General features: G+C 40.4%; 1 protein-coding gene across 1 annotated transcript in view; it reads right to left on the bottom strand.

The window, feature by feature from the left end:
* Pxdnl (peroxidasin like) overlaps nt 1-12,992 on the bottom strand; it is a 439,633-nt gene extending 426,641 nt beyond the window's left edge. Inside the window, exon 1 of the mRNA XM_078017185.1 lies at nt 11,589-12,992. Within this exon, the coding sequence (XP_077873311.1) occupies nt 11,589-11,752 (164 nt within the window). The 5' untranslated portion in view covers nt 11,753-12,992. The remainder of the gene's footprint in view (nt 1-11,588) is intronic.
* Nucleotides 12,993-13,486: the final 494 nt, after the last annotated feature.

The raw sequence follows: 13,486 nt of genomic DNA, 5'->3' as shown, positions 1-13,486 counted from the left end.
AAGGATTCTCTTTTATTTTAAAAAACTAAAACTCCACACTGTTTCAGCTGTGCGTACACAAAAACAAAGATTAAGATTTAATTAGATTAAATTAGATTAAGATTTCTTAATCTAATTTCTAAATCTTAAAAAGATTTCTCCTTTCCCAAATATACCTCCCAATGGAAAAATGAAGGGAGAATTTTCCTGAATCTCCCTTCATCTCAGAGTTTTGATAATTGCAAGATAGACATTGAAAAACATGCACAATGTACAAGCTATGGTTTCCACTGGTATGAAACTTTGTTCAGAACTATGATGTTCGTGCCTAAGAGAACTAGGAACTGTATCATGGTCAGTAAGAACTTGGAAGAATTTCCTCTTTCCACTACACCAAGCAGCTTGCTAAAATATAGTGGTGGCTCTGGGGCCAGAACAGTCATATGCCTTTGTTGGAATTTATTCTAAGCGTGACTAGAATCATATTCACAACTGTGTGGTCCAAATTGGCCAGGACTATGGGAGGTGCCATCCAAACCTCACAGACACGACACGGGATCCTTCAGGATTGTGCCCTGTGCAGAACAAACTGCAACTGCTCAGAACTTGAAGGTTATAAAATAAAAAGCCCTTCTTAAACTGAGGGAGCAGCCAGGGACTGGGGAAACCAAGTGTACCCATGGTAACTTCAGTCAGGTGACTCTCTACTGCCCTGGCCAGATCTTGTTTTTTCAAATTCATCAGAGGAAAAAAAGTACAAAAAGGTACATAAGAAGTTTTGCATCACATTGTACGAAGTTTGTCCTGTTTTACTAGATAATGGCAAATGGACATTCAATAGCATATGTAAAATCCACCAGTGCCTAATAATGACCTATATTGTCTTCCTTCCTTCCTTCCTTCCTTCCCTTCCTCCCTTCCTTCCTTCCCTTCCTCCCTTCCTTCCTTCCTTCCCTCCCTCCCTCCCTCCCTCCTTCCTTCCTTCCTTCCTTCCTTCCTTCCTTCCCTCCCTCCCTCCCTCCTTCCTTCCTTCCTTCCCTTCTTCCTCCCTCTATGGTGCTGGGGATCAATCCCAGGGCCTCACACATGCTAAGCAAGCACTCTACCCCTGAGGTACATCTCAGTCTCGAAGATTTCTTTGTATAAGTTTCATTCTTAATATAATAATGTATATGGTCTAGGATTCAGATAGACGATGATTCAGAGAAAAAAATATGATCAAAAATAAAACAAGTACAAAAAGAGAAAATAATATTTTTTAAAAAGTAGATGGGAAACATTGATTTTTACCTTTGCCCTTAACTGAAAACAGCAATCAGACACTTGATACCTTTTTTTTTTAAATATTTTTTAGTTGTTGATGGACTTTTATTTTATTTATTTATTTATATGTGGTGCCAAGAATCGAACCCAGTGCCTCACACATGCCAGGCAAGCTCTCTTCCTCAGAGCTACAATCCAGCCCAGACACCTGATGTCTTTAATGAGAAAATGTAAGGCATGAGTGAATAAAACAAATATTACTAGAACTAATATTGGTAAGTTTAAAAGGAAAATGATTAATGGTACCATTTCCTTGGGACAATACTATGAGAATGTCGAGGATTCCCCCGAGGGACTGTACTATAATCCCCATTTGGTGGCTGTATTTAGCCAACTTGGAATATTTTAAAAGTAAATTCTCCACATTGCAACTGCTTTCCAACTGTGCTCAACTTTAGAGATGGCCAAAATAAAGTCCGTGGCCAAAATCTGTCTCTGTAACAGGGCAAGGTAAGCCAGAAAGGAAACAGTTCTAGGAGGGAAGGTGTCTTAATCCAGGTCAAACCACTTCACAGTCTGTCTACCCCGGGTTGAAACCAAGGCACCAAGCAGAGAAACAGAGATCTGCATCAATCAATGACTCCTACCCACACCCAGCCCCTCACAGCATTTCAGGGTTAAGCATCCACATACATCACCACAAAAAAATTTTATGTCCGTCTGTCAGAATTTTTGGCCTCTAATTCTGTTTCCTCCCTTGCCTCATTCTCCCCAGGGACTTTTGTTTGGGGAACTATTTTCCTCAACCACACCACACGCCCTTTCCAGGAGAGTGATCCTCCACATAGGTGGTGAAGCAGTAGGTCACAGTCACAGTCAACATTGTGGCCTGCAGCTCCAGAGGGGAATTCCAAATAAAACTGTCCAAGGTGTGACACCTTCAGCACCCCTCACTGTGCCAAAGGGTTCGTCTCTGTAGTTAACATCTTCTGGGGACAAGCCCTAAGGGTACAGATAAAAGATGCTGTCTGTCTTCACAGTCCTGCGGAGACTCGGTATGTCAGAAAGACAGGTTAATAATACTTATTCCCCACATGGCATGTTTGATGATTCAGGTAAAACCAGAGGGCATTTCATGAAGACTGGGAATGAGCCAAAGAAGATGGAGGAGTCTTCTTTGAGGTGGACTCAGAGCTGACCTCTGTAGCACACGCAGGAGGGACTGAGCTCAGGAAGTTGGGTGTGGATGCATCTCAGGCAGGAAGAGCAGCACTGTGTCCCCAGATTTACTACTGTGACTTAATAAGACATAATCCACACTGGGCTGGGGAGGGGGGATGTGTGCCTATCGTCTCCACGCCTATAATCTCAGCTCCTTGGGAGGCTGAGGCAGGAGCATCACAAGTTTATATTCAGCCTGCACAACTAAGCAAGACCCTGTCCCAAATTAAATTTTTCAAAGGACTAGGGATGTAGATCCGTGATAAAATGTTCCTGGGTTCAATACCCAGCACCAAAAGCAAAACATAATCCACTTATGTTCTAATTGTATCAGGGGCAAGACTCTGGTAGGTACTCATTTAATAAGGTGATGAAGTCATCCTATTTAATTGGCAAGAAGACCATATTCCTACAAGAGGAAATGCGTTTTTTTTTCATAGGAGTCTTATCTGATATAACTCAAAGGCAGCTCATGGCAAATGCCAGGAACTAGTAAACTTTGGGAAGTCTATCTTTGGGTGACCTGTAGGGTTTTTTTGCAATGCATGTAGGCCACGGCCTCATCTCACTAAGCATGGGGCTCACACTTCTGACGATGAGTAGATGAATCTTAGGATCTGTATCCTAGGGCTAGGGGTTTAGCTCAGAGGGACAACACTTGCCTAGCATAACAGAAACCCTGCATCTAATCCTTAGCATTGAGCAAGGAAGGAAGGAAGGGAAGGGTGAAAGGATGGGAGGAAAGGAGAGAAGGAGGTAGGGAGGGAGGGAGAGATGGAAGAAGGAAGGAAGGAATTAGACATCCTTCCTCTTGGAACTCATTTGCACACAATATTACAGATGTCTATTCTGTATCTAAGCACTAGCATTCTGCAGCACTTGAGGTTAAATTAGGACTTTGGGTTCTGTTAGTTTAAGAAAAAAATGAAGTTAGCAGACTTGAGAATTTTTTTTATAATATTTTTCACTAAAACCATATATAAGTTTTTTTTTTTAATCCAAACAAAATCCAAAAAAAAAAAAAAAAACAAAATCCAAAAAATCACATAGTTTGTAATTTGGGTTATTTCATTTTTTGTTTTTGTTTTTCTACTTAGATGAAGCATGGGAGCATGGACAAAGTTATCCAAACCAACCAGGAACAGGAAAATAAGGTAGGCTTTAAATACAAAACTTTTGTTTTAAATATATGAGCTTTTCATGGCAGAGTCTAGAGTTTGACAGTGAAACCTTTGTCATTTCTTATGGTTCATCTATTGTGTGAAAGAAAGGCGCATTTAAAGTTTTTGTTAGTCAGACACAGGGGCACACACCTGTACATAGTCCCAGCTACTTGGGAGGGTGAGGCAGGAGGATTGCTTGAGTCTGGAGTTCAAGGTCCACCTGGGTAACACAGCAGGACCCACCTCAAATAAATCAATGCTTTCCTTTTGAATGTGGAAAGTGTCCTGTGATTTCAACTTTGGTCAGACCTGGTCACCTTTATGCAATAGCCAGAGGATTGTGTGACACATCTCTCCCATATGTCCTGAGAAGTAGGCTCTGGACGTCAGAGCAGAAAGGAACATTTTTGCACTAAGTAAGGAATTCACCAGGATGGTTTAGTCCTACCGGTACCTATTCATTTTTTTTTTTTTTTATTGTTGGTCGTTCAAAACATTACACAGTTCTTAATACATCATCTTTCACAGTTTGATTCAAGTGGGTTATGAACTCCCAACTTTACCCCGTATACAAATTGCTGTATCACATCAGTTACCCTTCCATTGATTGACATATTGCCTTTCTAGTGTCTGATGTATTCTGCTGTCTGTCCTATTCTCTACTATCCCCCCTCCCCTTCATTTTTTTTTTAAATAAACATTTAGATCATTCAAACCTGAATCACCATCAGCAACTAATTTAACATTTCATTAAGTAAAACAACACTTGGTTAAAATTATTTGTGAAAGATACCATTGTTACAGAAGAAAAAAAAAATCACAAAAACATCCAGTGGTTGAACATCTGCTGATTTTCATATTGCTGGTTTCTCTCTGCCTCACATTGGGCTCCTCTTGGCCTAGGGAAGGCCATCTCCTGCAGCCATGATGGCCTCCAGATGTCTTGGCTCCCTGCTGGCAGGAGGTCTCCCATCTGTCCACTGAGTCGGGAGGTCTGCAGCCTGCCTGACCCAGGGAGACTCTGGGCTCCCAGTTAACTTGTGTAATATACTCATGCCTTACTAGCAGCTCCCTTTTGAACTGAGAAGTCCAATAAAAACCCTACTCATCTCTCTTCCCTCACATCCTCCCTCTTCCTACACTATTTTCATTCCTTTTCCTACAAGGAAGAACCACCTCTCTCCATTAAAAAATAAATAAACAAAATTCCTTTGACCTTCTCTTTCTGTTCCAATGTCTTGGAGGCAAAATTTGCACACTGCTACACCAACTTCTGCCAGATTTGATCACCTCTCCTGTCTGTTGAAATACAGTACTCCTAGTACTCCTCCTTCTTCTCAGTTTCTGTATTCTCTGTTTTCTCCTTCTTTCTTCCCCAGGCTCACCATGTGGCATGACTACATGATTGGGAGTTATGCAGTGCACTGCCTTCACAGCCGGACTATCAATCTGTGCTTTTTTTTTTCCCCCTTTCCTGCAGGGCTTGCCAGAGTTCCAGCCTATGACAGTAGAATGTATTTTGACATATTATATACACATGAAGTATGATTTATCCTAATTAAGACCCCATTCTTGTGGTTGTGCATGATGTGGAGTTTCACTGGTGGTGTATTCATTTGTGAGCATAGGAAAGTTGTGTTCCATTCACTCTACTATCTTTCCTATTCCCATCCTCTCTCCCTTCCCTTCATTCCCCTTTGTCTAATCCAAAGTACTATTCCTTTTTTAATTGATTTTTAAGAAAATAAATGACAGCGTAATGCATTACAATTCTTATTACATGCACAATTTTTCAAATCTCTGGTTATATATAAAGTATGTTGACACCCCCCACCTCCTTATTGTGTGCTAGCATCTGCATATCAGAGAGAAGGGCCTTTTCTCATTCTAACTCCTCTCCCCCAGGAAATCTGACTTCTTCCTTTGGACTTAATAATTAACATACACCCCTCTCCTTGATGAGTGCATGTCTTAAGTGTCTCCCAACTGAGGTACCCTGAGCCCCTACCTCCTACACAGGATGCCCCCGGGGGAAATTGAACAAATTCTCTGTAGAGAGTTTTATTCCTCCTCTTTTGTCACTTAATTTTGTTCTCAGCAATTACCAATCTACTTGACAAAGGAGATGCTACTCCATAAATGCAAAACAGAAGAGGTTCTTCTCACACCAGTCTCTTTGCCTTTCCACCTGTGTAGTAGTTCCTCAACTAGAACAGGGACCAGTTTGCTGCCTCCTATTACAATCAAAGCTGTTATTCCCATAATGCTTCACTCACCTCACTTATAGACTCTACAATGAGGACGGAAATGAAGTTTAGTGTAGGAAACTCTGTCATATTCCAATAATTTCATCAGCTCATACCATGTAAGGTCGTAGGAAATCCCAGGACCACTAACATGGAGCCTGGCATCAGCGACCTCCCAAGTGTAGAATTCTGTACATTTGTTTTCATCAGGATGATATCCAGATTTCAAGGGTGAGTTACTCCCCAGCCAGCAGTACCACTAGGCCCCAGGCCTCCACCGCTCGACCTGCCTGCCTCCCCCTCACCTGCTCTCCTACTTGGGCTCCATCAACCCTTATCCAGCTTCCTTGGGGCCTCCCCCAGCCCACCTCCCAGTACTGCACAGGCCTGAGGCCGAAGGGCAGTGAGGTTACAGGTGGTCGCCCGGAGGGTGGGGTTGTTTGCTGCAGTTGTTAATCTATCCTGACTTACTAAAGAGAAAGCTTCATAGTGAAAGAGGCCCAACTTTTAGTTCCATTTCTCTCCCTAACTGGTACCAAAGGTACCACTGCGTACATTTCAGTTTGGACAGAGCTCATCTGGGTCCTGTCAACCTTCATTTCAATAACACCAGATTGGGGGCAGGTCCGGAGACTTCATCCCTGTTCACTACTGTGGAGGGATCCCTCAAAGCCAGTACCTGACATCAGTTATAAAAAGTTATGAAAAATTTTGTTTCAAAGGTCAAAGTAACCTCAGAGAGTTAGATGAAGAAAAACAAAAGTCTAGCTAAAAGAACTGAATAAATCCTTCTTGAACAAGATGAAAATTCCATCAGCCAAATCCATTCTTTCATATCTGAGTTTAAGTCATTTTCCACTCCCCAACCCCACCTTTCCCTGAGTTTTGTATTATTTGAGGGCAAGGCATGTTTTCTACATAAAGAAAATGCCTTCACTTCAATGATCAGGATTCTATGTTCAACATAGTTTTGCTTTTTGTTTCGCTTTGTTTTGTTTTTTTTTATTGTTGTTGTTTGGCAGTGCTGGGGACTGAACCCAGGGCCCTGCACATGCTAGGCAAGCACACGACCACTGTACCCCATAATTGTTTTTAAGAACTGGGGGAGAAATCCTCAAATCCTCAGTCATTAAAACAGCCCTAAGGGGCTGGGGATGTGGCTCAAGCTGTAACTCGCTCACCTGGCATGCGTGTGGCCCCGGTTCGATCCTCAGCACCACATACAAACAAAGATGTTGTGTCCGCCGAAAGCTAAAAAGTAAATATTAAAATTCTCTCTCTCTCTCTCTCTCTTAAAAGAAAAAAAAAAACAGCCCTAAGCTTATACATTTATCTAATATGATCAAGATGGTTTTCAAAATATGTTCCATTTTGTAGTGACAGAACACATCTGCCTCTGCATCTTCCCACTCCTGGGAATCCTAAGAACATCTCATGTCTTTATTTTTTAAAAGGAGTTTTAATAGTACATATTTACGGGGTACACTGAAATCATTCAATATATGTACATTGTGTAATGATCAGATGAGATAATTAGCATTTCCCTCCCCTTAAACATTCATCTATCACTTGTTATGTTAAAAACCTGTAAACTTTTCTTCTCTAGTTCTTTGTAAAATACATAGTGAATTGTTGTGAAGTATGACATTAAGACTTCTTCATCCTATGGCACTGTATTTTGGTATACTGATCCAACCTCCCTCTCCTCTGTGCCCACTAATTTTCCTAGCCTCTAGTGACCACTATTCTGCTCTCTACTATGAGAGGTATACCCTTCCAGGTCTATCTCTACTGCTACGAGATCAGTTTTTGTAGGTTCGACATATAAGTGAACAGTTTTGTAGGTTCGACATTTATCTTTTTGTGCCTTATTTCACTCAGCATAACATCCCCTAGTTCCAACCACATTTCCTGAAATGACAGGACTTTATTTTCTTTTTATGGTTTAATAATGTTCCATTGATTATGTGTACCACATTTTAACCACTCCCTATTGGGCATTAGGTATTGGATATGGAATTGATTCCATATGTTGGTTAGTGAAAATATCACATTTCTTAATTAAGATTTGGAAAGTACAACCTAAGGGCCTGGGGATAAAGTGGAATCAACTAAAGCCAATCAAACAATACTGCTTCTGATTACTGAACAGTCTCCCTTAAAATGTTGTGCTCATTTTTAGAAATTTGTAGTTTGCAAATTATGATTCTAAAAGATTTTTCTATACTGAAATTCATAGTATGAAGAGATTTTCTAAATAGTTGTCTCCTGTATGGTAAGGGATATTAGTTTGGAATATACAATGCCATTTTTATAGATGTGTTATAGTTTGAATCTCAAGTGTCCCTGCAAAGGTTTGGTCCCCCATGCAGCAATGCTCAGGTGAGACTTTGCAGAAGTGATTAGATAAGGCTTTGACCTCACTGATGGAGTAACACCTTCATGGGTTCATAATCGAGTAGACTATCGAGAGGTGGTGGAAACTACAGAATGTAAGGTCTCAGTGGAGGACATGGTCACTGGAGTGTGTCCTGGAAGGGTATATCTTGGGCCCAGCCACCGACTCCCCCACCATCTGCCTGCTGCCATGAGATGACACTTTCCTCCACCTTGCCCTTCCGCCATGATGCTCTGCCTCACGTCAGGTCCAAGGCAATGGAGTTAGCTGACCATGGACTGTAGCTTCTGAAACCATGAGCCAAAATAAATCTTTCCTCCTTGTGTTTTTTTTTCAGGTATTTTTGTCACAGAGATGAAAAGTTGACTAACATAAGATGGAATCAAATTAAAATTAAGGAGATAGTTTTGTATCTTTCTGAACTTATAATCTTGATCAACATAATCTTTAAAAACATTTAAGTTTTCTTGTCTATGGATAAGGAAAATATTTTCTGTACTCAAGTTAAAACTGTAAAAACATTTAAAGATGAAGAAAATCAAGAAAACTATAGCAATACTACTAACTAGTATTTACTAAACACCTTGGCCATTTGCAGTGCTAAATATGTTATTTACATTGTTTTTTTATGTTATAGTGACAATACATATATATTTAAGTGTGGTTTAACAGAAACTATTGATGCTTCCATTAGGAAAAATTCAGCCAGCACTCATTCACCTTAGCTTTCAAAGGTTGACTGGCTTTGCTTTTTCACAAATCTTTTCTTAACGAGATTAGTGGTGGTCCTTCATGAAATTGCTTACATAAAAATATAATTGTATATCAAAGATTTTTAGCCCCAAAGGAGCAGGACACCAATTTATATTGGCTTTACATTCATTTCTCAGCTTTTGCACCATTTCTTTAATAGCAGTCACAACTGAAGGCCTTCAGCTAAAAGCATTTGTGAACTTGGATATTTTTGCCTTTCACTTTTTAAAAATTTATTTGCTACTAATATTTAAAAGCTAGGAGTTTCGCCCTCCCTTCTTTCCTTTCTTCTTCTTCTGGTTTTAGTTATTTTGTTTTGTTTTGTTTTGTTTTGTACTGGGGATTAAACCCCAGGGTCAGTTTTACAGCTGAGCTACGTCCCTATCCCTTTGAGACAGGGTCTCACTAAATTGCCTAGCCTGGAATCAAACTTGCAATCCTCTGACCTCAGCCTCTTTAGTAGTTGGGATTACAGTTGTCACCACACCTGGCAAGAATTTTATTTTTGACATCCATATTTTCTTGAAAAAATACGACCAGACTGCCTTTGTCACTATCTTCCATGCTCCCAACTGTTTCCATGCACTCCAAGCTTGAGGCCAATGGTTCTCCCTCATTCTACTCACACAGTAGTTTTTCATTCACCCTACACCCCTCAAATTAACCAGCCAGGTTCTTGGAGGTCTTTGAGTTTATAACTCCTGTCTTTAATTGTAGATATGATGATAACAACTTTAATTGTAGATATGATGATAACACAGTGCTTACCAGGGCTAGACAATTTCCCAAGTATTTAAAATGCACTAACTCATTTAATCTTCAAAATAACTGACAGGTGCCAGGTGGCTCATGTAATCCCAGCCACTGGGGAGGCTGAGGCAGGAGGATTGAGAGTTCAAAGCCAGCCTCAGCAAAAGCAAGGCACTAAGCAGCTCAGTGAGACCCTGATTCTAAATAAAATACAAAATAGGGCTGGGGATGTGGCTCAGTGGTCAAGTACTTCTGAATTCAAACCTGAATTCAATTTCCAGTACTCCCCCAACCCCAACCCCAAAATCACAAAATAACAGGTGAACACAATCTGAATCCCCATTTCACAGTTTCAGAAGCTGAGACAGAAATGTGGGCAACTTGCACAAGGCCACACACTTGGTAGGAATGACTGTAGACAGAGGATAACTGGCTCAGAGTCTAAGCTTTCTTTTTCACATGGTAGCAGGTTTCCTTAACTGATGTCTTTACAGTTAATCGCCTTTGGAAGTACCTAATGGGTGCTGCTCTTTGAAACACCTAGGGAGTACACTTTAGATAGAGATTGGACCTTACTTAGTTAGCATTTTATTTAATGTCATGTTGGTTGATTAGACAAGTTGCCCTTTCTCTAAGGCTTTACTGCTATCTGCCAGAAAGCTGTGGATACAAAATGACAAATGAATGGTTCTGAGTTTAAAGGCACCTCTAGAGCTGTCTACACAGCCATATGCAGTGGCCCTAGGCTTGAGAATGTCTTGCTATTTTTACAGTTAAGACTTACTTCATATTTGTATGCATATAAGATTAACAAAAAATGTTTTGCAAAAATAAAAATCTATGAATCATACATGTCATTTTCTATGCAACTTGGACTTTTCATTATCAAGAATTATTTCATGATTAGGGCAGAAAAATTTAGAGTGATGATGTTAGACATTAATATCTCCAAATTCCAGGAGCTATTTCCCTCTGCCCAAGAGCAAACTTGAAAACTCTGACAGCTGTTCGTCTTCCACAGACATGATGCAATCACAAAAACTTCATCTTTGCCCAAGGAAAGCCCTTGAAATTGCATGGTCTTTCAGCATCCCCTCCCCTTCTTGTAACATAAAGCTTGAAAGTTATAATAAGAGATTTGCTCTACTAATTCTTTAATAAATATATTTAATCTAAGTATCAATTATACTGCTCTTATCCCAATATTAATAACAATGAGATAGGATTTGAATTCAGATTTGACTCCTAAATTTTGGTTTATTCTACCATTCTACAATGCCTCCTAAATGCTAAATTAGTCAAGTAGCTCCTCACCAAGTCTACTAAGTATTGAGAGCTATGCCGGACCATCTGCAGAACTGTTTGGGGCAGATAGTGACTAAGTGCTGGGAGTGAGGACATCACACTCCTAGGAAGCAGAGAGCAGCACATAATCAAATGGAACTACATTCTTGAAGTTAAATTCATTCTTTCCAAATGGGACAGACATCCAATTAAGAGTCCCAAAGATTTGGGAGATTGAGAGAACCCTTTGGAGAGGAAGGAAAAAGAAAGATGAGAATTCTCAGTGGTTAAGTTCTTGAAGACGTTGAGAAAGAGAACTGTACCCATGCCAACTCGTCATGTCTCACAATTTAAAGTCTAACAGAGCAGAACTAGGAAGTTATTTGTTAAGTGGGGGGGGGGTACAACTCTTCCAAGTAAGCGAGCAGGGAGAGTATCAGAAATTCTAAGTTTAAAGGAGTTACACTCAGTCCAGCCAAGAAGCAATAGAGCATGGCTGAACAGGACTTGGGGAGATCTGTGTGAACTTACAGGACCGTGGTCTGCTGTGGTACCTGAGGAATGTGATCCAGCATCAAGTGCATGCAGCGGATGGTGCTCTTAAAGCAAAGGCACCGGCTGGGGCAGGGCAGCACCGGCAGACACCAGCTGGCCAGGAGGAAGCAAGTGGTCCAGCAGAGGAGTCTGGGCTCCATTGCTCCATCCGCGGCTGGACAGCAGCAGCTGTGGCAGCAATAGCAGTGGTGGTGGGGATAGTTGGGGCTGGGCTAAACCAGGCTTGGGAGCAGTGCCTGAAAGCAGCTCCCAGGGAAGAGGCACCCCCTGGCCAATCCAGAAGGAGAGAGATCACATTACGACGCTGAAGGCAGGGGGCGGCTCTAAGCAGAAATCAGACTCCCAAGGACAAGGGGGACTCGGGAGTGCAAGAGGCTCTATAGGCAGCGTGATGCAAATAAAAACTTTTTCCAAACTTGCTTCCACTGCACTTTTTATGTAAGCCCCAGCCTCTTAGCCCCTAGCTGTCCTTTTGAAGTTCAGGTTGATTAATTATTTATTGAATCCAGGCAGAACAGTTTTCCTTCTTTTTATCTGATAACATTACCAAATCCTAAAAGGGCAGGCAGTTCTAATGAGTTGATCTAGGTGCACGAATTCCTACCTTACTGCAAACGGTGCTCTGAAAAACATGGTTTCCCTCCTTTTTCTGTATTCTACCCCTAAACCCAACACATTTTACTCAGGTAAGATTCAAACTGCCTACTTCAGATTTCTTCAATATTTAATGTTTAAAATTGTATGTTTGAAACCATGATCTCATATACTAGTAGGACAGACAACTGGTGGACAAACGTGTAACTATGTAAAGTAGTGCAGGTGCTGGCTGGAGAATGGCTTGTCATTGTCATGCATATCCAGGAACTGAGTGGGCCCCTCTTTGAGAATGTCTGGAAGAACAGGATTGATAGTTATAAACACTTATACTCTGGGCATTCTGTTAAGCAGATATTAAAAAGGAGTGGGGGGAGTCTTGATTTGATTTTCTTTAAAGAATTAAAATTTTCCAACAAATCTCTTTTTAAGAATAGAAATACAAATTAAAACTTGTATGGTCAAACCCAGGTGATCAGACTGGGAATCCAATATAGTAAATGCAGAGTTCTGTGGAGTCTTATCAGTTTTAAGAGGAAAAAATAAATGCATCCTTCCACAATAGTCTCTTCAGGCTGTGTACATTCTACTGTAGGTGAATACTGCCCTCTTTTGGCAAAATGTTCACATCTACATGTGTGATGTTTGGGGGCTTAAAATACAAAAAGACTAAAAGAACCAAACTAATCTATGTGAACAGGATGACTTTTAAATAAACCTTAAGTATGCTTGGCATTTTTCATGTGTTTTATTGTCAAAGTATATAAAAAAAATTTTTTAAAAAAAGCAAATTCCTTTCAACTGTACTCATACAATTACTACGAGTACAATTACTACTTGTCAGTGTTGGATTTGGAAAACGTGAATAAGATGGGCAGGTTAGTGCCTTACAATTTCAGCTCAAAAATAAAATAAATATTATCTGTACTCATAAGGTCCAGAAGGATAGATTAAAATCTTTCTAAATATAGAAGCCTATGTTAACATTGAACTGGGGGGAAAAAAACACTGATTACTGACTTTGAGTACAGGGCTTCGGAAGGGTAAGAACCATTACATGGCCCTTCAGATAGTACCTTAGGACAATTCTCACCAAAAACAACTAAATGTGTTAGATAAAATATTTAACACATTTTTGAAAATGCATTTATGTGCCATGACTTAGTTAGCAAGGTGTTTACAAAAGTCCAAAAATGAAGTGAAGTGGGAAGTCCATAAGGCTAAGTAAACACTGAAGGCTGGTTCAGTTTGGGGTTATTTGCATAACTAAGTGAAATTAA

The sequence above is a fragment of the Ictidomys tridecemlineatus genome, chromosome 7 (assembly GCF_052094955.1).
Source record: "Ictidomys tridecemlineatus isolate mIctTri1 chromosome 7, mIctTri1.hap1, whole genome shotgun sequence".
In the NCBI taxonomy this organism is placed as follows: Eukaryota; Metazoa; Chordata; class Mammalia; order Rodentia; family Sciuridae; genus Ictidomys; species Ictidomys tridecemlineatus.
The sequence above is the reverse complement of the archived record's forward strand: the minus strand, read 5'-3'. Positions and strand labels throughout refer to the sequence as shown.